The sequence below is a fragment of the Volvox carteri genome (genome assembly GCF_000143455.1).
Source record: "Volvox carteri f. nagariensis unplaced genomic scaffold VOLCAscaffold_45, whole genome shotgun sequence".
Classification (NCBI taxonomy): domain Eukaryota; kingdom Viridiplantae; phylum Chlorophyta; class Chlorophyceae; order Chlamydomonadales; family Volvocaceae; genus Volvox; species Volvox carteri.
In genome coordinates this window covers 404606-419698 of record NW_003307588.1, presented here as the reverse complement: position 1 = coordinate 419698, position 15093 = coordinate 404606, and the positions used below count along the sequence as shown (strand labels likewise).

At 53.8% G+C, this 15093-nt stretch overlaps 2 protein-coding genes across 2 annotated transcripts in view; both read left to right on the top strand.

The window, feature by feature from the left end:
• Positions 1–1625: 1625 nt before the first annotated feature.
• VOLCADRAFT_118842 (uncharacterized protein) lies at positions 1626–6428 on the top strand (the record flags this gene model as incomplete). The annotated part of the gene is made up of 8 exons (XM_002954735.1): positions 1626–1948; positions 2864–2957; positions 3190–3282; positions 3888–4124; positions 4643–4699; positions 5183–5297; positions 5643–5703; positions 6254–6428. The coding sequence occupies 8 exons, from the start codon at positions 1626–1628 to the stop codon at positions 6426–6428; spliced, it is 1155 nt and encodes a 384-aa protein (XP_002954781.1).
• A 1938-nt stretch (positions 6429–8366) lies between these two features.
• aca1 (calcium-transporting ATPase) overlaps positions 8367–15093 on the top strand; it is a gene marked incomplete at both ends in the record, with an annotated part of 15934 nt that continues 9207 nt past the window's right edge. The window contains 14 exons of the mRNA XM_002954734.1: positions 8367–8465; positions 8537–8713; positions 8813–8878; positions 9097–9156; positions 9724–9766; positions 10030–10313; positions 10829–11022; positions 11622–11785; positions 12067–12278; positions 12506–12646; positions 13247–13372; positions 13749–13884; positions 14320–14579; positions 15031–15052. Coding sequence (XP_002954780.1) covers positions 8367–8465; positions 8537–8713; positions 8813–8878; positions 9097–9156; positions 9724–9766; positions 10030–10313; positions 10829–11022; positions 11622–11785; positions 12067–12278; positions 12506–12646; positions 13247–13372; positions 13749–13884; positions 14320–14579; positions 15031–15052 — 1984 coding nt within the window. The remainder of the gene's footprint in view (positions 8466–8536; positions 8714–8812; positions 8879–9096; positions 9157–9723; positions 9767–10029; positions 10314–10828; positions 11023–11621; positions 11786–12066; positions 12279–12505; positions 12647–13246; positions 13373–13748; positions 13885–14319; positions 14580–15030; positions 15053–15093) is intronic.

The window sequence follows — 15093 nt, the reverse complement described above, 5'->3', positions numbered from 1 at the left end:
ATGTGGCTAGCAGCATTGCTAAAAATCTTGTTGGGAAACTCATTTGTCACCGCGATGCTGTACGAGTGACAGCACATGACAGCGCATGACAGTGCATGACAGGCGCAGCACGCGCGAAAGGGCATCACAGGACGGAATGATAGCACAGAACACATTTCAACAAAGGAGTGCAAAAAGAGCTTCTTTCCACAGCTCACCTTTCCGACCTATGCCCTGAGCTACACCTCATAGCACGCACGCACCCAATTGCAACCTTGCCAAAGCCATCCTCAATATATGCCGCAACATCACAAAGGAATGCGCATATCAATTATCATAATAGCAGCTTTGTAGGCTTACCAGATGGCTTTGGCTGTTCAACTCAAGGGGTGTGCCAACTAATAGGTAGCTATCCCTACAAATTCAGGTAAGCAGCTAAGCACCGCGCTCTCTGTGCTCCTACACAACATGCCTAAATATTATTTCTCTGTTGTGTTATAATATTCTTACCATACAGGCTGCGGCCGCTCTGCGGGCAAGCAAGCTTTGCACCGCTACTCGGCTTTCACCTTCCTGATAGCACGTTCGAGAGAGCATCAACGCATGCCAAGAAACATTTCCTACAACCGGAGACATAATATATTCCACATCTTGGTCGTCTACTGACATCCTTAAGCGTCTCTACGCATTACCAGTCATTACCAGTGATCAACCAGCGATGCTGACTCCAGAGCAAGCCCGCAAGATCAGCCTAATCGATGTACGCGCTCAGTAATCGGCGATCCGATGTTCTCATTAAAAATTGAGCCTCTGAAAACTACTCTGAAACTGTACTGCTCTGAAACTGTACTGCTTTGAAACTGATTTTGGACCAGTTAGACGCGTCCCGTACGGGACCGACCACCCGAGCCCACCGAACCGCGTGCCGCAAAACCGGCTCTCGAAGAAAGTCTGTGGAAATTTCCAAACTGCTCTTTTATCCCTGTCACAAAATTTCATTTTCTGTGGCCGCTTTTAGGAGGTGTTTTATAGCACTTATGTCACGTTGCAAATTGCATCCGGTGCAGTAAGGCACACATATAAGATGTTCGTTGGCGGTTTTGCAGCAGCTTGGACATCATAGCTTGCGCACATCCCCTTGTAACTGGACTGCCCTTGGATCCCGCACTGTGGTATCTACCTGCTTAAGTGGCCGGACAGATGACATCATGAATCCTCATCCGAGCGTTTGGCCAGGTTTTTGTACGGCACCTGGAGATTTAAAAATCCGACTTTCCGTTTTCCCCTCCTTGCCTCATCCATTCTCCCCTCGCGCCATTACATGGATTGCGGGTAGGTGCTGCTGGAGGAGGCGGAGGCGGTGCGACCAGGGAAGGTGAAGCCGCCGCCCGAGCAAGCTGCCCTCCACTGGTGCGGCCCTGTGATTTAACCATCACACCGGACTTCTTAATCTGAAATCTGAAGCGTTTGGGAAAGTATAGCGGATTTGCCTGGATTTGGATTTGGTTAGGATTGGATTTGGAAAGGACCGGAAAGGTTCTAGATCCGCTCGATAGCCGTTCAAAAGGTCGTCTTGTACGACAAATTGTACTGTTCATGCCGGTTTTGCTATATGCGTGCCGTGATGTATGCCATGCCTACCTACCATGCCTTGTATTGTGTGGAGGTCCGAGGAGGAGCTTCGGAAGTACTTTCGTGACCAGCTTTCCACGGCCGGCCCTGAAGCTGAAGAGAATGGTAACGCTGCGAACACCCCACATTTGCATGGTGGCGGCAGCAATGGCGCCACTGTCAATGGCGAAGCGCAACTGCCGGCCGCGCGTCAAGCTGTAATGCAACCGTCTTGCGGCACAGTCGCGATGTCGCCCACGGCGGCGCGGGTGGCAGCAGCGGCTTCCGAGGGGGGCCCTACAGGTCCCTCGACTGGCAAGGCCGCAGCGGCCTGTCTCAGGCCCGATGTTTTGTCGCGGTGGTTTCCGGGCCTCAAGCTCAGCGGCACAGCTACACCAAGACCCAAGCAAGTCAACGGGGGAGCAGTCCCTGGTGTTAAGGTTTTGTTTCCCTGTTTTCTGGTCCGACTCTCTTCCTAAGCTGTGCTAAGGAAGAGCGTTTTGCTTTTTCCTTAGCTATCTTGAGCTGGAAAAGAAAGAAAGCAGCAGCGAAAACAACAAACGACGGTTCTACTTGCATGGAAAGTGCAGTGTTAAAACCCTTACTGATACGGCGTTGTACGGCATGTTAATACCCTTGGTGCATGTGTTGTTTCGGAAGCTAAAGATAATACAAACATCAATATAGATTGTATTGTTGCAGCTGCACTGTCTGTGCTTCAAGCAAACGAGCCCTTGTTGCAAGCCCTTAAACTCTGCCCATTGCTATTTCCCACGACATCGCTTCCCAGAAAGCTCTGCGCCGCTACTGCCGCCCCGCCGCCGCCGCCCCCGCTGTCTTGCTATAGCCCTGCTCCTAACACATTGACGCATCATTTCCAATCTAATATCTTAGTATGGCAGCTGACCCATGTGCAGCAGAGCTCCTAAACTGACCTCGGGCTAAACTTAACCGGGGTCACAAATCGATTACTTTGACCGCAGGTTGGCGTTACTCCTGTCAATGCAAACGCTGTTTGGGGCGCCTACCTGCGCCACGTAACGACTGTCTTCTGAAACTTGTTTCTGTCGTTTCGGGTCAACCTTTACACGCCATAGGAGCCTAGATAGGTGTTTTTTGGCTACGGGTACTGCAGTACGCTCCGCAGCTCCTGTCGGACCCTGGGGTTTCAGAACCCACGCATCGATGCAATGCAGACACGCACCTCCTGTTCATCCCCGCGCTAACACCACCCCGCCACCACCTTACACGTTACACCTGCCCATACCTAAAGGATGCGGATCCTAGCCTTCCACTCCGCGGGAAATGCCGAGGACATGTGGACGTCGGAGGGCACTGGGGTGCGCAGGAGTCCAAGCCCGCTGTTGGTGAGGGTTTAGTATTATGCTTTTAGGCTATTTCAGGTTTTGAGGCCTTCAGGCTTTAGGCATGTAGAGGAGAAATTGGAGGAAAAGGAAGACGTAGATGTAGACCTTATGCAGGCTGTTACTGCTGTTAGTGCTGCGGCTCGTGCTGCTGGTGCTGCTGTTGCTACTGCTACTGCTACTATCATCGCCACTACTGCCGCTACGTCCTGTTGCCGTCATCACTGACAATCAGGAGTGGTGTCGGAGCAGCGACGTGGAGATGCTGGCAGTGCAAATGCCGGGGAGGGGCAGCCGGGCCCGAGAACCGTTCATCACTACCGCGCAGGTACACACACGCACAAGCACACACGCTTGTGTCACTGCACCGTTACGTCTGGCGATGTGAAGTAGGGTGGTACAGCTTCACCTGTGGCCGCAGTCTCTACCGTCCCCGATATTACTGGGCACTTTACACCGTCCCATACCGGCTTCTGGGAAGTCAGTGACTATTCCAGATCAAAGGCGGCGACCACCAACGTAGACTAAAAGCGGCTTATGTAGGAACCGATCCTGAAAGTTCTCGGGACTCAATCTGTTGTAAAACAATGCTTAGCTCACGCCGAGACTCGAACTCGGGTTGGTAGATTCAAAGTCCACAGTGATAACCACTACACCACGCGAGCTCCTTTGATGAGCAAAATAATATTATTAAATATTCTAGAGTGCATGGGATGTATTGGGTTCGATGTGGGATGTGCGCATCGGCATGTGTGAAGTGTCGTGCACAAGAAAATCTCTGCCGGCACACGCCGGGCGGGTTTGGGGCCACCCACCTCCCTTTTGCTTCTTGCATAGGGGGCCCCCTGTCCCTTAGAACCTAAGCATGCGCTGTTTTTTTTTTGTACATGAAACCAATGCATGTTAGCCCCCTCGCCAACCCTCCCCTGGCAGGCAGCTGCCAGGGAGCTACTTCCCGTGGTGCAACCCCTCCTGGAGTCCGGAGTGCCGTACGCCGTCCTGTCGCATTCATTTGGCACGTGGATTTGCTTCGAGCTGCTGCGCGCTGTACGGCGCGCGGGCCTGCCGCTGCCGCGAATCTGGTGCCTGTCAGCCATGCCGTACCCAGACGTGCCGTACAGTCTGAGGCCGTGGCGGCAGCAACGGGCATTGGGCGACGCGGATTTTCAGGTGGGGGGAGGATTGGAACGGGTGTGTATGTGGGCGGGTTAGTGCCGTACATGTACAGCGCTGCTTTTAAGGTTTAGCGAAGAACGAAATTCACATGTGCCTGTGATTGTTGCAGAGGGGCATTACTTTTGCTGCTATTCCCATCCGGACACCTTTCCAACATTTCCTGGCCAAAGTTGATCACAGCTTCACGGCCAAACGCAGACGTGGGGGCCCTCCATACAGTTAAAGTCCAAAATGTGCCTTCAGGAACAATAAAAATGGCCCGAGGCTTTGAACGGAACCTTAGGTACGGGTCGTGCATGCGCTTTCCCGCCCCGCCATGCGTACATACGACGAACAAGGCGAGCGCAACACTTCTCTATAACGCGTTAACGCTCTCATTACACAGCGCCTTACGTGCATACCCTCGCCTCTCTGTTCTCAACAGGGCGATGATGATATCCGATATATACCGAGATGATGACCTCGACCCTCCCGGCCCGCTACCTTCCGTTTCCTCTACGCCCTCCGAGCAGGAGGAAGTTCGCGGCTGGGATGTGAATGAGGTGGTTTTCACTCCGGACATGTGGCAGGTGGGGTAAAGGTTTCGGGCGGCGCATGTGTTTTGCGCGCACGAACCCTGGCAGCATAAAGCCGCCCGCGGATCCCATCGAATGGGTTCAGCTTCGGCGTCAGCAACAGCAACTTATAGAATTGTTTTCCCTCTAGCAGGCTCACCCAGAAGGCACCCACGCTCTCTCTTTCATTGTCACCTATGCACATCACCCACACGTTGCAGTAGCTGTCGTATAGCTTTAGTGCGCATATATATTGCTTGCGTAAGAGTATATGCGCAAGCAGTATACAGGCACTAAAGCGCCCACTCGTAGCACTTCGGAGGGCCTTCTAGGAGCCCAGTCGGCCGACCCACGTTCCCACCCACGCACCCACCCACGCATCCACCCACGCATCCAAACCCTACATACCCTCGACCCGGCCCCACCCGAACTTCCGGCTGTCGAGCCGCCCCGCCCCGACCCGTACTGTTTCCCCCGGTAACCACGCTCATCATACAGCTGTACGAGCCCATCCTCCGAGCGGACTGCACCGTATTCGACGAGTACGAGCTACAGCCCGATGATCCGTACAAGTACGACGCACGGCAGGCAGCAGATGCCGACAGTGTCGCGGGTGGGTCTCGACGCCCTCAAGCGGCGTCGGATTCTCAATGCTTCGAAGCGTGCGGCGGCTTGGATTATTGTTCTGTAGGAGGAAGGGGGGTTTCCAGGGCTCTGGCTAGGTCTTGGCTTCCGCTCTACCGTCTCGGGGATTACATCGTTTCCGCTTAACCCGCTCGTCGCCCGTCCTTCACTTTCATGTATCCCCAACGCTCTAATGCTCTTTAAAGACAGACACGCACTGAAACGCGTACGAACACACGTACACATGCATACACACAAGTACAATCCACGAACGCTCTGTGTGGTGCCCTCCCTCCCCTTTCCCCTTTCCCCCCGGCCCCAACCACGTCCCCAGGTCTTGCCCCCCTGGAGCCGTTCGACTTCCCCATCGAGGCCTTCTGGGGCAACACCGATAGGTGGGGGGGGGGAGGATGGACAGGGTTAGCGGTTGTAGAGGGTTATCTACAACGGCTCCCTGCAAATCTCCCTATCGGGGCAGCTAGGAAGAGGGCCAGCTAGTGCAGGCTAAGAGGCTGAGGGGGTTGGGAAGGCGGGCGCACAGGTAGAAAGGTGACGCATGTCAACACTCAAACCGGACAGCCCCTTCTCCCTCCCCTGGTCGGTTGGTAGGTAGGTAGGTAGGTGGGGAGAGGATATCATGTCCTCACCGCCTGCCGCCTCTTCACGGCGATCGCTCCTTTGGATCCATCACCATGCCCCGGAAGTAAGCAAACCATTCACACATTAGGGATTTGCTCGTAGAGCCCAACCATGCGCCGCTTTCTGAAGGAAGAGGATACGTTGTCCTGAAATCCATCTTCCCTTACTTTTTGTGAGGACGGGAACAGCGATTGTGAAACCGTTTTAAGTCATGTATAAAACCCTAAGTAAATTAAATTGCACAAAAGACATGAATGTGCACATGAAAAGCACACAAAGAATATGCAACCGTGTGCAACCACGCAGGCGCGTCCGCTCGGAGCTTGTAGCCCCCTGGGCCCGATACACACGCGCCGGATTCCGACTGACCGAGGTTGCAGGCAATCACCTGTGGCCGATCAACAACCGGGAGGCCAAGACTGCGTGGCTGAACCAGGTGGTGCAAGCGATGAATCAAGCTGTGCTGCTGACGAAGAAGTGACGAATGTTGACGGGAAACCCTAAGATCCCTTACTCAAGCCCTTGAGCAGCGTCTAGGTGTGTGGTGTGTGCCCCAGGCACAGCCAACAACACGGGGCAATCGAGGACTGTAGGAGCCAGCCGCGGCCTCACTGGCAGCAGCCGTGCATCTCGCCCGCATGCTCGTCTTCCCCACGGGGCGCAGCAGGCGCGTCACTTGCACTTGGCTTGCTGAGGACATATCTTTCCGCCATTGGTTCCGGAGCGGAGAGGAGAGAACGGGGCCGCTTGAGAACCCTACTCTTGGATGTTTAGGCCTGTTAAGGAAGATTACTGAGAAGTTTGGGGCCCTTAAACTACCAAGCGATAAGAGCTGAGGAGAAATCATTTTGCTGCTGGAGAAGTAAAACAACTTTTGGTTTTTCGCTTTGGGCTGTCTTTCCAAGGTTCGTATTGTTTCGTCATATCTATGCGGCGGAAGGAATTGCAGGTCCGTGCTCATATATGCCTATCTTTTATTGTTCAGTATGTCGCGGTAGAGTTGAGAGTTGCAGTTGGGGAGGCTAGGCTTAGTTTGTATACGCAGCGCACATACAAAATGACAGCGCAGGTGTGCGAACTGGGCTAGCTGTGCTGTGCTGTATCGCTTTTGGGATGTGCTGCGACGTGCTGCGCTGTGCTGTCGCATAATGTAACGACACGCCATTGCACAACGTGGTGTGCTGCGCTATGCTGTTAGCCTGCTGAGCTACGACATATGCTTAGTTAAAAATAAAGAACTCGTAAAACAAGACGTAAGGTTTTAATATGCTGAAATACGTCGCAATCGTCGCAATGTACTTCAACGGGTGTGCTGTGCTGTGCTGTGCTAGGTTGGCGATGGTCGGTGGCAGTCAGGGCATGGGGCCTGGAATGGAGAACATAGACGCGCAGTGGCGCACCCAGGTGCAATTCATTCCCCTTCAGTCGATCCGATGGCCATAAATTCGCTGCTATATTAAGCTGCTCATAAGCCATACCACTAAAAAACATCTATAGGTTTTGCTAAGGCGAGCTCGGTCCTCTAGTCCCGCGCCTTGCGCATTTTTCAATCCGTCAGTTCATTGCAACAACGGAAATAGCATAGTGCCAGGAACTACATGAGGGCGAGGCTTAGACTTACGACGAAATCCCTCATCTGTATGGAAATGAATCACAAACTCGGAAAAACTTTAGGAAAACGATGCAAGAGCACCCGCAATCGACCCCAATCCACCTGCGCGATAGTGGCTTAAGGCAAACACGTTAGTTTATAAGCCTCATAGATTGATGTTTTCAAATCCATTACCCTCCCAGGTCCGCGCACTTGAGTTGACCCGTTCCAGAGTGTGGATCCCGCAGGTCGAGAAATATTGATTGAGCAAGCGTGCGCACGGTTATTATGTGCCAAACATGATACTGTCTTTGCAACTATCCCTGAAGATTCGCTTTATAACAACAATTCCTAGTACGGTAATTCGTCAGTGGAAGTACCAAGGGGGAATCCTCACAAACGTCTTATCTAAGGCAAAGTAAGTGATGATATGTTGTAGTGAGCACTATATTGTGTTGGCATGCCGGTCTGAGCTAGCGCCGCAACGACAGAAAACCTGCGGTCCGGAAGCACGCGCTTGCACGCATTCCAAATAAGAAGGGTTCCGTTAACGAGTGAACAAACCTATTGACAGACTTGAGGCCTCTTGTTCAAGTGCTCAGGATGACGGAAGAATCTGGCAACAGGGAATATTGGCTTACGGTCACACTCCTTTGTGTACGGCTTCTGCGCGTCTCGCACGTATAGCGTTCGATTATGCGTAATCTTTGTGACACACCCTCCGAAACAAAATGAAGACGTCGAGATAGTATCTCGATTTATGCACGTCACCCGTTTGCTGGCCGGTCCCCTTTTGTTCTGCACAGTGAAAAGCGCCGTCCCTGAGCCATGCCTCCCAGTGCAGTCGCCCATGGCGACGTAGAAGCGCCAGCCAAAGAGCTGAGCCCATATCGCGTCGGCTTTGAAGAGCTGACCAAGGCAAATGAGGTATGCAACAATACTATTTTTTCACCTTATGATGGAAAAAACTGTAAATGTATGGTCCTCTGTGCATGCAGGAAAAGGACATGGAGTTCTATAACAGGGTCGGAAAGGCCGGGGGCCTGGCCAGGTTGTTGGGTAGTTCGCCGGACCGAGGCCTCAATCCTGACCCAAACGCCACAGGTCACGACTCAGTCTCTGAGCACCGAAGAATATTCGGCGCTAATAAGCACGCCGAGGTGCCTCCTAAGAACGTGAGAGATTACCCTGGGGCGGTAAAGCCACAGGCCTGCATATCAGCTTGTTGCGGGAACATATGTATATAACCTTACTGTAATATATTGGAAACGCAGTTCTTCGTCCTCGTGTGGGAAGTAGTGCAAGACCCCATCCTCATATTGCTGATTGCGGCGGCTGCGGTGAGTTCCACAGGATTAAGCAATGCCATATCGACCTTATATAAAGTCTGTTGGCTCCATAGCACTTTGCTGCAAACAGCAGCGCTGCGTCGCCCGTTGCGGCCTGTGCGGTCCAAGGGTCACTTAGCGCGTGTTCGCGCACGTGCAGTCCAAACCACCCATCGCCCTGGGCCACCTGCTTTCCAAACCTAACGACACCCCTTTCGGGATACCTGCAGGTCTCAACCATTTTGGGTTCAGCTATTCCCGAGGAACGGAAAAAAAATCACTGGATCGAGGTACGCTTGGGCGTGCCTTGGGACCCCTAGCTCCGGAGCCCTCCTCCCAGCCGCAGCTGCCCTGCCCATCATTCCCCTCAGCACCGCTGGTGTGCGAGTACACGCCAGTCTTCTCAGATACTGGCACGCTGTGCACATCACTATGTGCGCATGTGTCCGAAAGTGAATGGCTGCATGATGTCACCTTGGTTGGGTGAATTTAAGAGGATTATCCATTTAACCGCATGCGCCCCTGCATGAAACCGGGGCGCTGGGCGAGAGCAGGAACAGGCACCAGCTGTCGCTGATAATTGCGATAAGCACATTCCCCATGTGCTTCGTATGTGTGTATATTTTGCGAATGGATGAGTAGGTGAGGGGAGGCGTGCCGTAGGGATGCAAGCAAGAAGGCCTGCATGCTCACGAACACCTGGTGGGCCTTATCAATCCTCTAATCAGCCTTTTGTTGCGGCGTGCTGTACGGCAGCCAGCCTTTAGTTGCGGCGTGCCGTACGGCAGCCGTCCGCCGTGTTGATGATATCCATCTTGATAAAGAGGCCTCCTGGTTTTCCTCGCGCATTTCCGCAGGGTGTTGCGATTTGGGTCGCTGTCATTGTGGTGACGCTCGTCGGTGAGACGGTGGGACGAAGCTGCGGGATGAAACGAGCAGCACTACAGGGATTTAAAGCGATCGATCACTCAGCATCACTCGTCTGTGGTCCATCTCCCCACCCCCAACCCCCGAAACTTTGGCAGCGGGACAAATCTTTTTGCCCGCCCCCATTCCTCCATTTCCATGGATCCCTTACCCGTCCATCCTTTTCGGTGCACTGTGCACTGTCAATCCCGCACCCACACCATCCACACAACCTGTGACTCCATCTCTCTTTTCAGGTGCCGGTAATGATTACTCTAAGGATTTGCAGTTCCGCAAACTCAACGCCCAAAAGGACCGGATCCAGATCAAGGTCATACGCGGTGGCGAGCAGATCCTGGTGGAAAACACTGACCTAGTGGTGGGGGATATTGTGATTCTGGACACGGGAGACAAAGTTGTCGCCGATGCCATCGTGCTGGACAGCCAAGGGTTAACCATGGATGAGGCGTCGCTGACGGGCGAGAGTGACCCGATGAAAAAAAACATCAATGAAGACCCGTGGGTCATGTCGGGCACACAGGTAGAGACACGTGGGTGGTTGGAAAACTGGGATTTTGGAATTGGGAACTGAGTCGCGCTGCACACGGCGACGGGTACACATGTAACATGAGCACACACGCACATTCGATGAGAGTTTCAAGTTTGCAAGTATGCCACGAGACCGGTGTTGTGGATTTTACGAGGCTCCTGGCGCGTTGTTGTTTCTCTGGGTCAGTTGCCTCTTGGAGAGGTACAAACATTGACCCTGTATATCCCGTGTACTGCTGGCGTAACTTAACCTCGCCCCAAACACACAACAACGACACCAAAAATTCACAGCACAGGCTCTCAAACACGCGGCCACGCACGCATCATACATGGACGAAATTGCATAAACGCACAAACTCACGCACCGTGCTCGGGGTTCGCTTCCGCTTACCACAGGGCAGCAGCCGGTGCTCCGCAGTCGCCTATTTTATATCTCCATCACTGTGTTCTCGCTTCTCCTCCCTCGCTTCTCCGCCTCCTTTCCCCCTTCCCCCCCGGACCTTTCAGGTGACCGAGGGCAGCGGCCATGTGCTGGTGATTGCGGTGGGCCCGAACAGCACCTGGGGTAAGACGATGGCGCTCGTGACGGAGGCAGGAGACGATGAGACGCCGCTGCAGGAGAAGCTTGGTGTGCTGGCTACTGCCATTGGAAAGATTGGCTTTCTGGTTGCTGTATGCTGCTTCATCGCGCAGCTCATCAAGTGGGTCGGGTTCGGAAATGGATCCTCACATAAGGTTGGGGAGAATATCTGTACGTACTATGTATTGTATGCTGTTATACAGGGTGGTATAGCTTCACCAGCGGCCTCCTCCTTTCCCGAGGCAGTTTGCCCTGCTCTCCCCTGCTAGAGGGGCACCCTAATCCGTTCACCCCATCCGACTTCAGAGTGTATTCTTTTTGGGTTCAGCAACTCACCACCAGCATTCAACCAAATCTAGTGGATGGAGCGTAGGGTTGGTTGGGAGCCTGCATGGGGTATATAAAATGTGAAGGAGTGGGTTGGATAGTAGACATGCTGGTGGGCCGGGTTGGATGAGCTTGGCTTGGCCTGATGTTCCATGGGTTGCTTCGTGGGCTCGTGTTGGGGTGTTGCTGGATTTGGATTGGGGTGGGCTAAGATAGGCTGGAGAGTGATCATGCTAGGGTCCGGGTTCGAATCCTTGTCGGAGCTGTGGGTCGGTCGTAATGCCTGTCTCTTCCATACTGCAGCCCTTGGTTTATGCTTCAATTTGTTTTGTTTGGCGATGTTTTCTTTTTGTCACCCTCCAAAGCAGCCCCGCTTTGCCCACACGCCCGCAGGTGGTGTGTGGTGAATAAGGGCTTCCCAATTAAGAAAATCAACGACAACGGTCCCATTCAGTTTTTCCTGTACGCCATTACCATCATTGTGGTGGCAGTGCCTGAGGGCTTACCTCTGGCGGTTACCATCTCCCTGGCTTACTCCATGAAGAAGATGATGACCGGTGGGTGTGATGAATCCGGTGTCTAATGGCTGTGGCCCAACAGTAAGCGGGAATGTGTGAGGGGTTGGAGCGGGCAACAAAATGACGGAAGCGAATGGGCACCTCTTTCCCCTTAAGAAGATTAGGAAAAGGAAAAGCCAGAGGAATCTAAATCTAAATCCAAAACTAGAGGGAGCAAATGAACGCCTGCGTGCGGAAACGCGGTGGCCTGGCAGCTGGGGACAGCCTTCCGTACGACCGTCCTTCCGTACCGTTTCCGTACGCCCCATACATGCTCGCAGACAACAACTTTGTCCGCGTGCTGGCGGCTTGTGAGACTATGGGCGGCGCCACCGCCATTTGCTCGGACAAGACGGGCACCCTGACGGAGAACCGTATGACGGTGGTTGAGGGCTGGTTTGGGGGTAAGAAGTACGACCAGGCGCCTCGAAGCGGTGACCTGCAACCCGAGCTCCTGGAACACCTTAAGATGAACTGCGCTCTCAACTCCAAGGTGAGAGGAATTGTTGGGAGTGTGTGAACCGTGCTGGGGTGCAGTGGGATGTTGGGGTGTGTGCTTATTGCGATCTCGTGGTTACGCCTGCCTCTGCGTTTACTGCGACTTCGGCTCACCGACTGTTTTTTCCAGGCAGAAATTTTATGAGAAAATTGTGCGCTGCCATGCCGCCGCGACTGCGCGTGCACTTTCTTATCCTCTTCCTTCCGGACCGTCCTCTACAGGCTTTCTACACGGTGGAGAAGGACGGCAAGATGGCGTTTGTGGGCAACCGTACGGAGTGCGCACTGCTGCTGCTCATGAACAGGGATCTGGAGTCGGACTATAAGGCCTATCGGACGCAGCACGAGAGGAGCGTGGAGAAGGTGTGGCGGATTGGGGTATCGGGGTATTGGATGTCGGGGGAGGGGAGGGAAGGGAAGGGAAGGGGGGAAACATGACAACGACCATGACAACAAAAGCTGTCAACGATAGCCTAAGAAACCGAGGAAACTGAAACCGGTGTCTGCGCGACCGGAGGGAAGAGGTTTGGTCAGAGGTTACTGGTTTGGTCTTGTAGGAATGATGAGACTGAATGTGATAGGAATGGTGCTTTTATTTGGGACGATTTGGGACGTTGGACAACGGGAAAGAAGCGCTGCAGGGGAACGCTCCGCACCTTAGCACCTTGTGGATATCGACCATGAACGTGAAGGGCCTTGGATGAGTCGTATTTCAGTTGTTCTGATGTGCGACATCCCGCCATGTGCCATGGGCCCTCGGAAAATTCTAGGACTTCCGGGCTGTCGCAATTCTGCAATATGTCGTCCATAAGTCCACATAGCACGCATGCTCACGCACACGCACACGCGCGCGCATGTTTCCTTCTCGCCACTCAATCCCATAATAAGAGAGAGAGAGAGAGAGAGAGAGAGAGAGAGAGAGAGAGAGAGAGAGACACGTATGCGTGCACACATTTCACGCAGATTTACGGCTTCACGTCCGCCAAGAAGATGGCCTCCGTACTTGTACGATTAGGGGACAAGTACCGCCTGTATAACAAGGGCGCGGCGGAGTGGGTGCTCAAGCGGTGCAGCCGGTGCATCACACAGGTAGCGGCACGGGTGTGTGTGGGGATGGGGTGGGGTGAGGTGTGGCGGGGTGTGGGGATGGGGTGTGGGGGTGGTGGTGCGGCGTGGTGTGGTGTGACGGGGTGTGATGGGGTGTGTGGTGTGGCGGGGCGTGGCAGGGTGTGTGGTGTGGTGGGGTGGCGGCTTCCCCTTAATTGTTACATGCTCTTTTGTTACACCCACTAGCATTCGGCTCCCCTTTTTGACGTACGTACATACAAACGTTCATCCAAGGATGCACGCGTATACCCTTGTATACACATGAATACACATGTGCAAACACAATATACTTCCTGGCCTCAATCATCAAGTCATTTTGTCGTACGCTGTCGTACCCTGCCGTGTATTTCGACATCAGGCAGGCGTCGTGGAGATGACTCCAGCACTCCGCGGGCAGTTGTTGGACGAGGTAACCGCCATGGCCAAGCGCGGCCTTCGATGCATCTGCCTGACCTACGCGGACTTTGCGCTTGTGGACCCCAAACGACCCGCGGGTCAGTTTGCCTGCCTGTTTATTTTTGGCTGTCTGTTTTGGGAGAGGGGGTTTTGAAGACCGTCCGGTGGACCGATACTTGGACTAGTGAGATGGCTCGGGTGCGATGTGGCATTGCCACGTAGACCGACCCGTGGGTCTCGTCCTCCACACACGTGTGTCTAATAACAAACATGTTGCTGTTGGGGGAAAGGATTTCGAGAATCCACTCCGTTTTGGGGGCCTGTTGCTTTGCATGCTTGCCTACGTTTCTGTGTGCCTAGCGCATCTCCCCCTCCCCCGTCGTCTTAACTTAGGAAGCGACTACCAACAAACCTAACCCACCAAAAAGTTCTGAGCTCCTCGGGGTATTAAAGCACCTCAACCAAAGTTGCATTTCCTGTGTCCCTCTCCTTTTCGCCCCTGCGTCACACACATCCACGTGCCCCCCAAAAAGACTTTTTCGAGGACGTTGACAACGTTGACAACGACCTGACGTGCATCGGCATCGTGGGTATCAAAGATCCTGTTCGCACTGAGGTGCCGGATGCAGTTCGTACTTGCAAACGTGCGGGTATCACCGTACGGATGGTGACGGGCGACAACATTCACACTGCACGACACATTGCGCGGGAGTGCGGTATCCTGTACGACATGGGGCCCGGGAAGCCAGAGCCTGTGGCCATGGAGGGCCCGGCGTTCAGAGATATGCTCAAGGTATACGGGTGTGTACGGCATTACATTGTACGGCATGGAGCTTGGGAGGGTTTTCAAACTTTTTCTGTGAATGGTGTTGTGCAACTGGGGGTTCTCTAATCGGGGGTAGTGGGGGCCGAGGCATGTACGGAACCGAAAGAGGTGGGGGATGGAGGGGGAAATAGTGAAGGGCAAATAGTTAAGAGTGTTAGCACCCCCCCCTGTGTGTATGTATGTATAAGGCCTCCTTTCCCAGTAGTGTAGTGCCGGGTACCCCCATCTCCGTCCCCGTCCCTATCGTTAGTGGCACCCTATGACCAGCCTAGTAGCCTTCCTGTTTCCCTTTTTCCTGCACACGCCAGTCATGTCGCGTTTCCTAATCGGTCGTTGGCCGTTGGTCGTTGGTCGTTCGCCACACGTCCGCGGGTCCCCCGGCGCTGCACGCCCACGTACTGCACCTCCCTCCCTGCAGGAGGACTCCTTCGTGGCGCTTCGTGAGCGCATTGCGGATGACAAGGCGGCGCTTCAGGAGTTG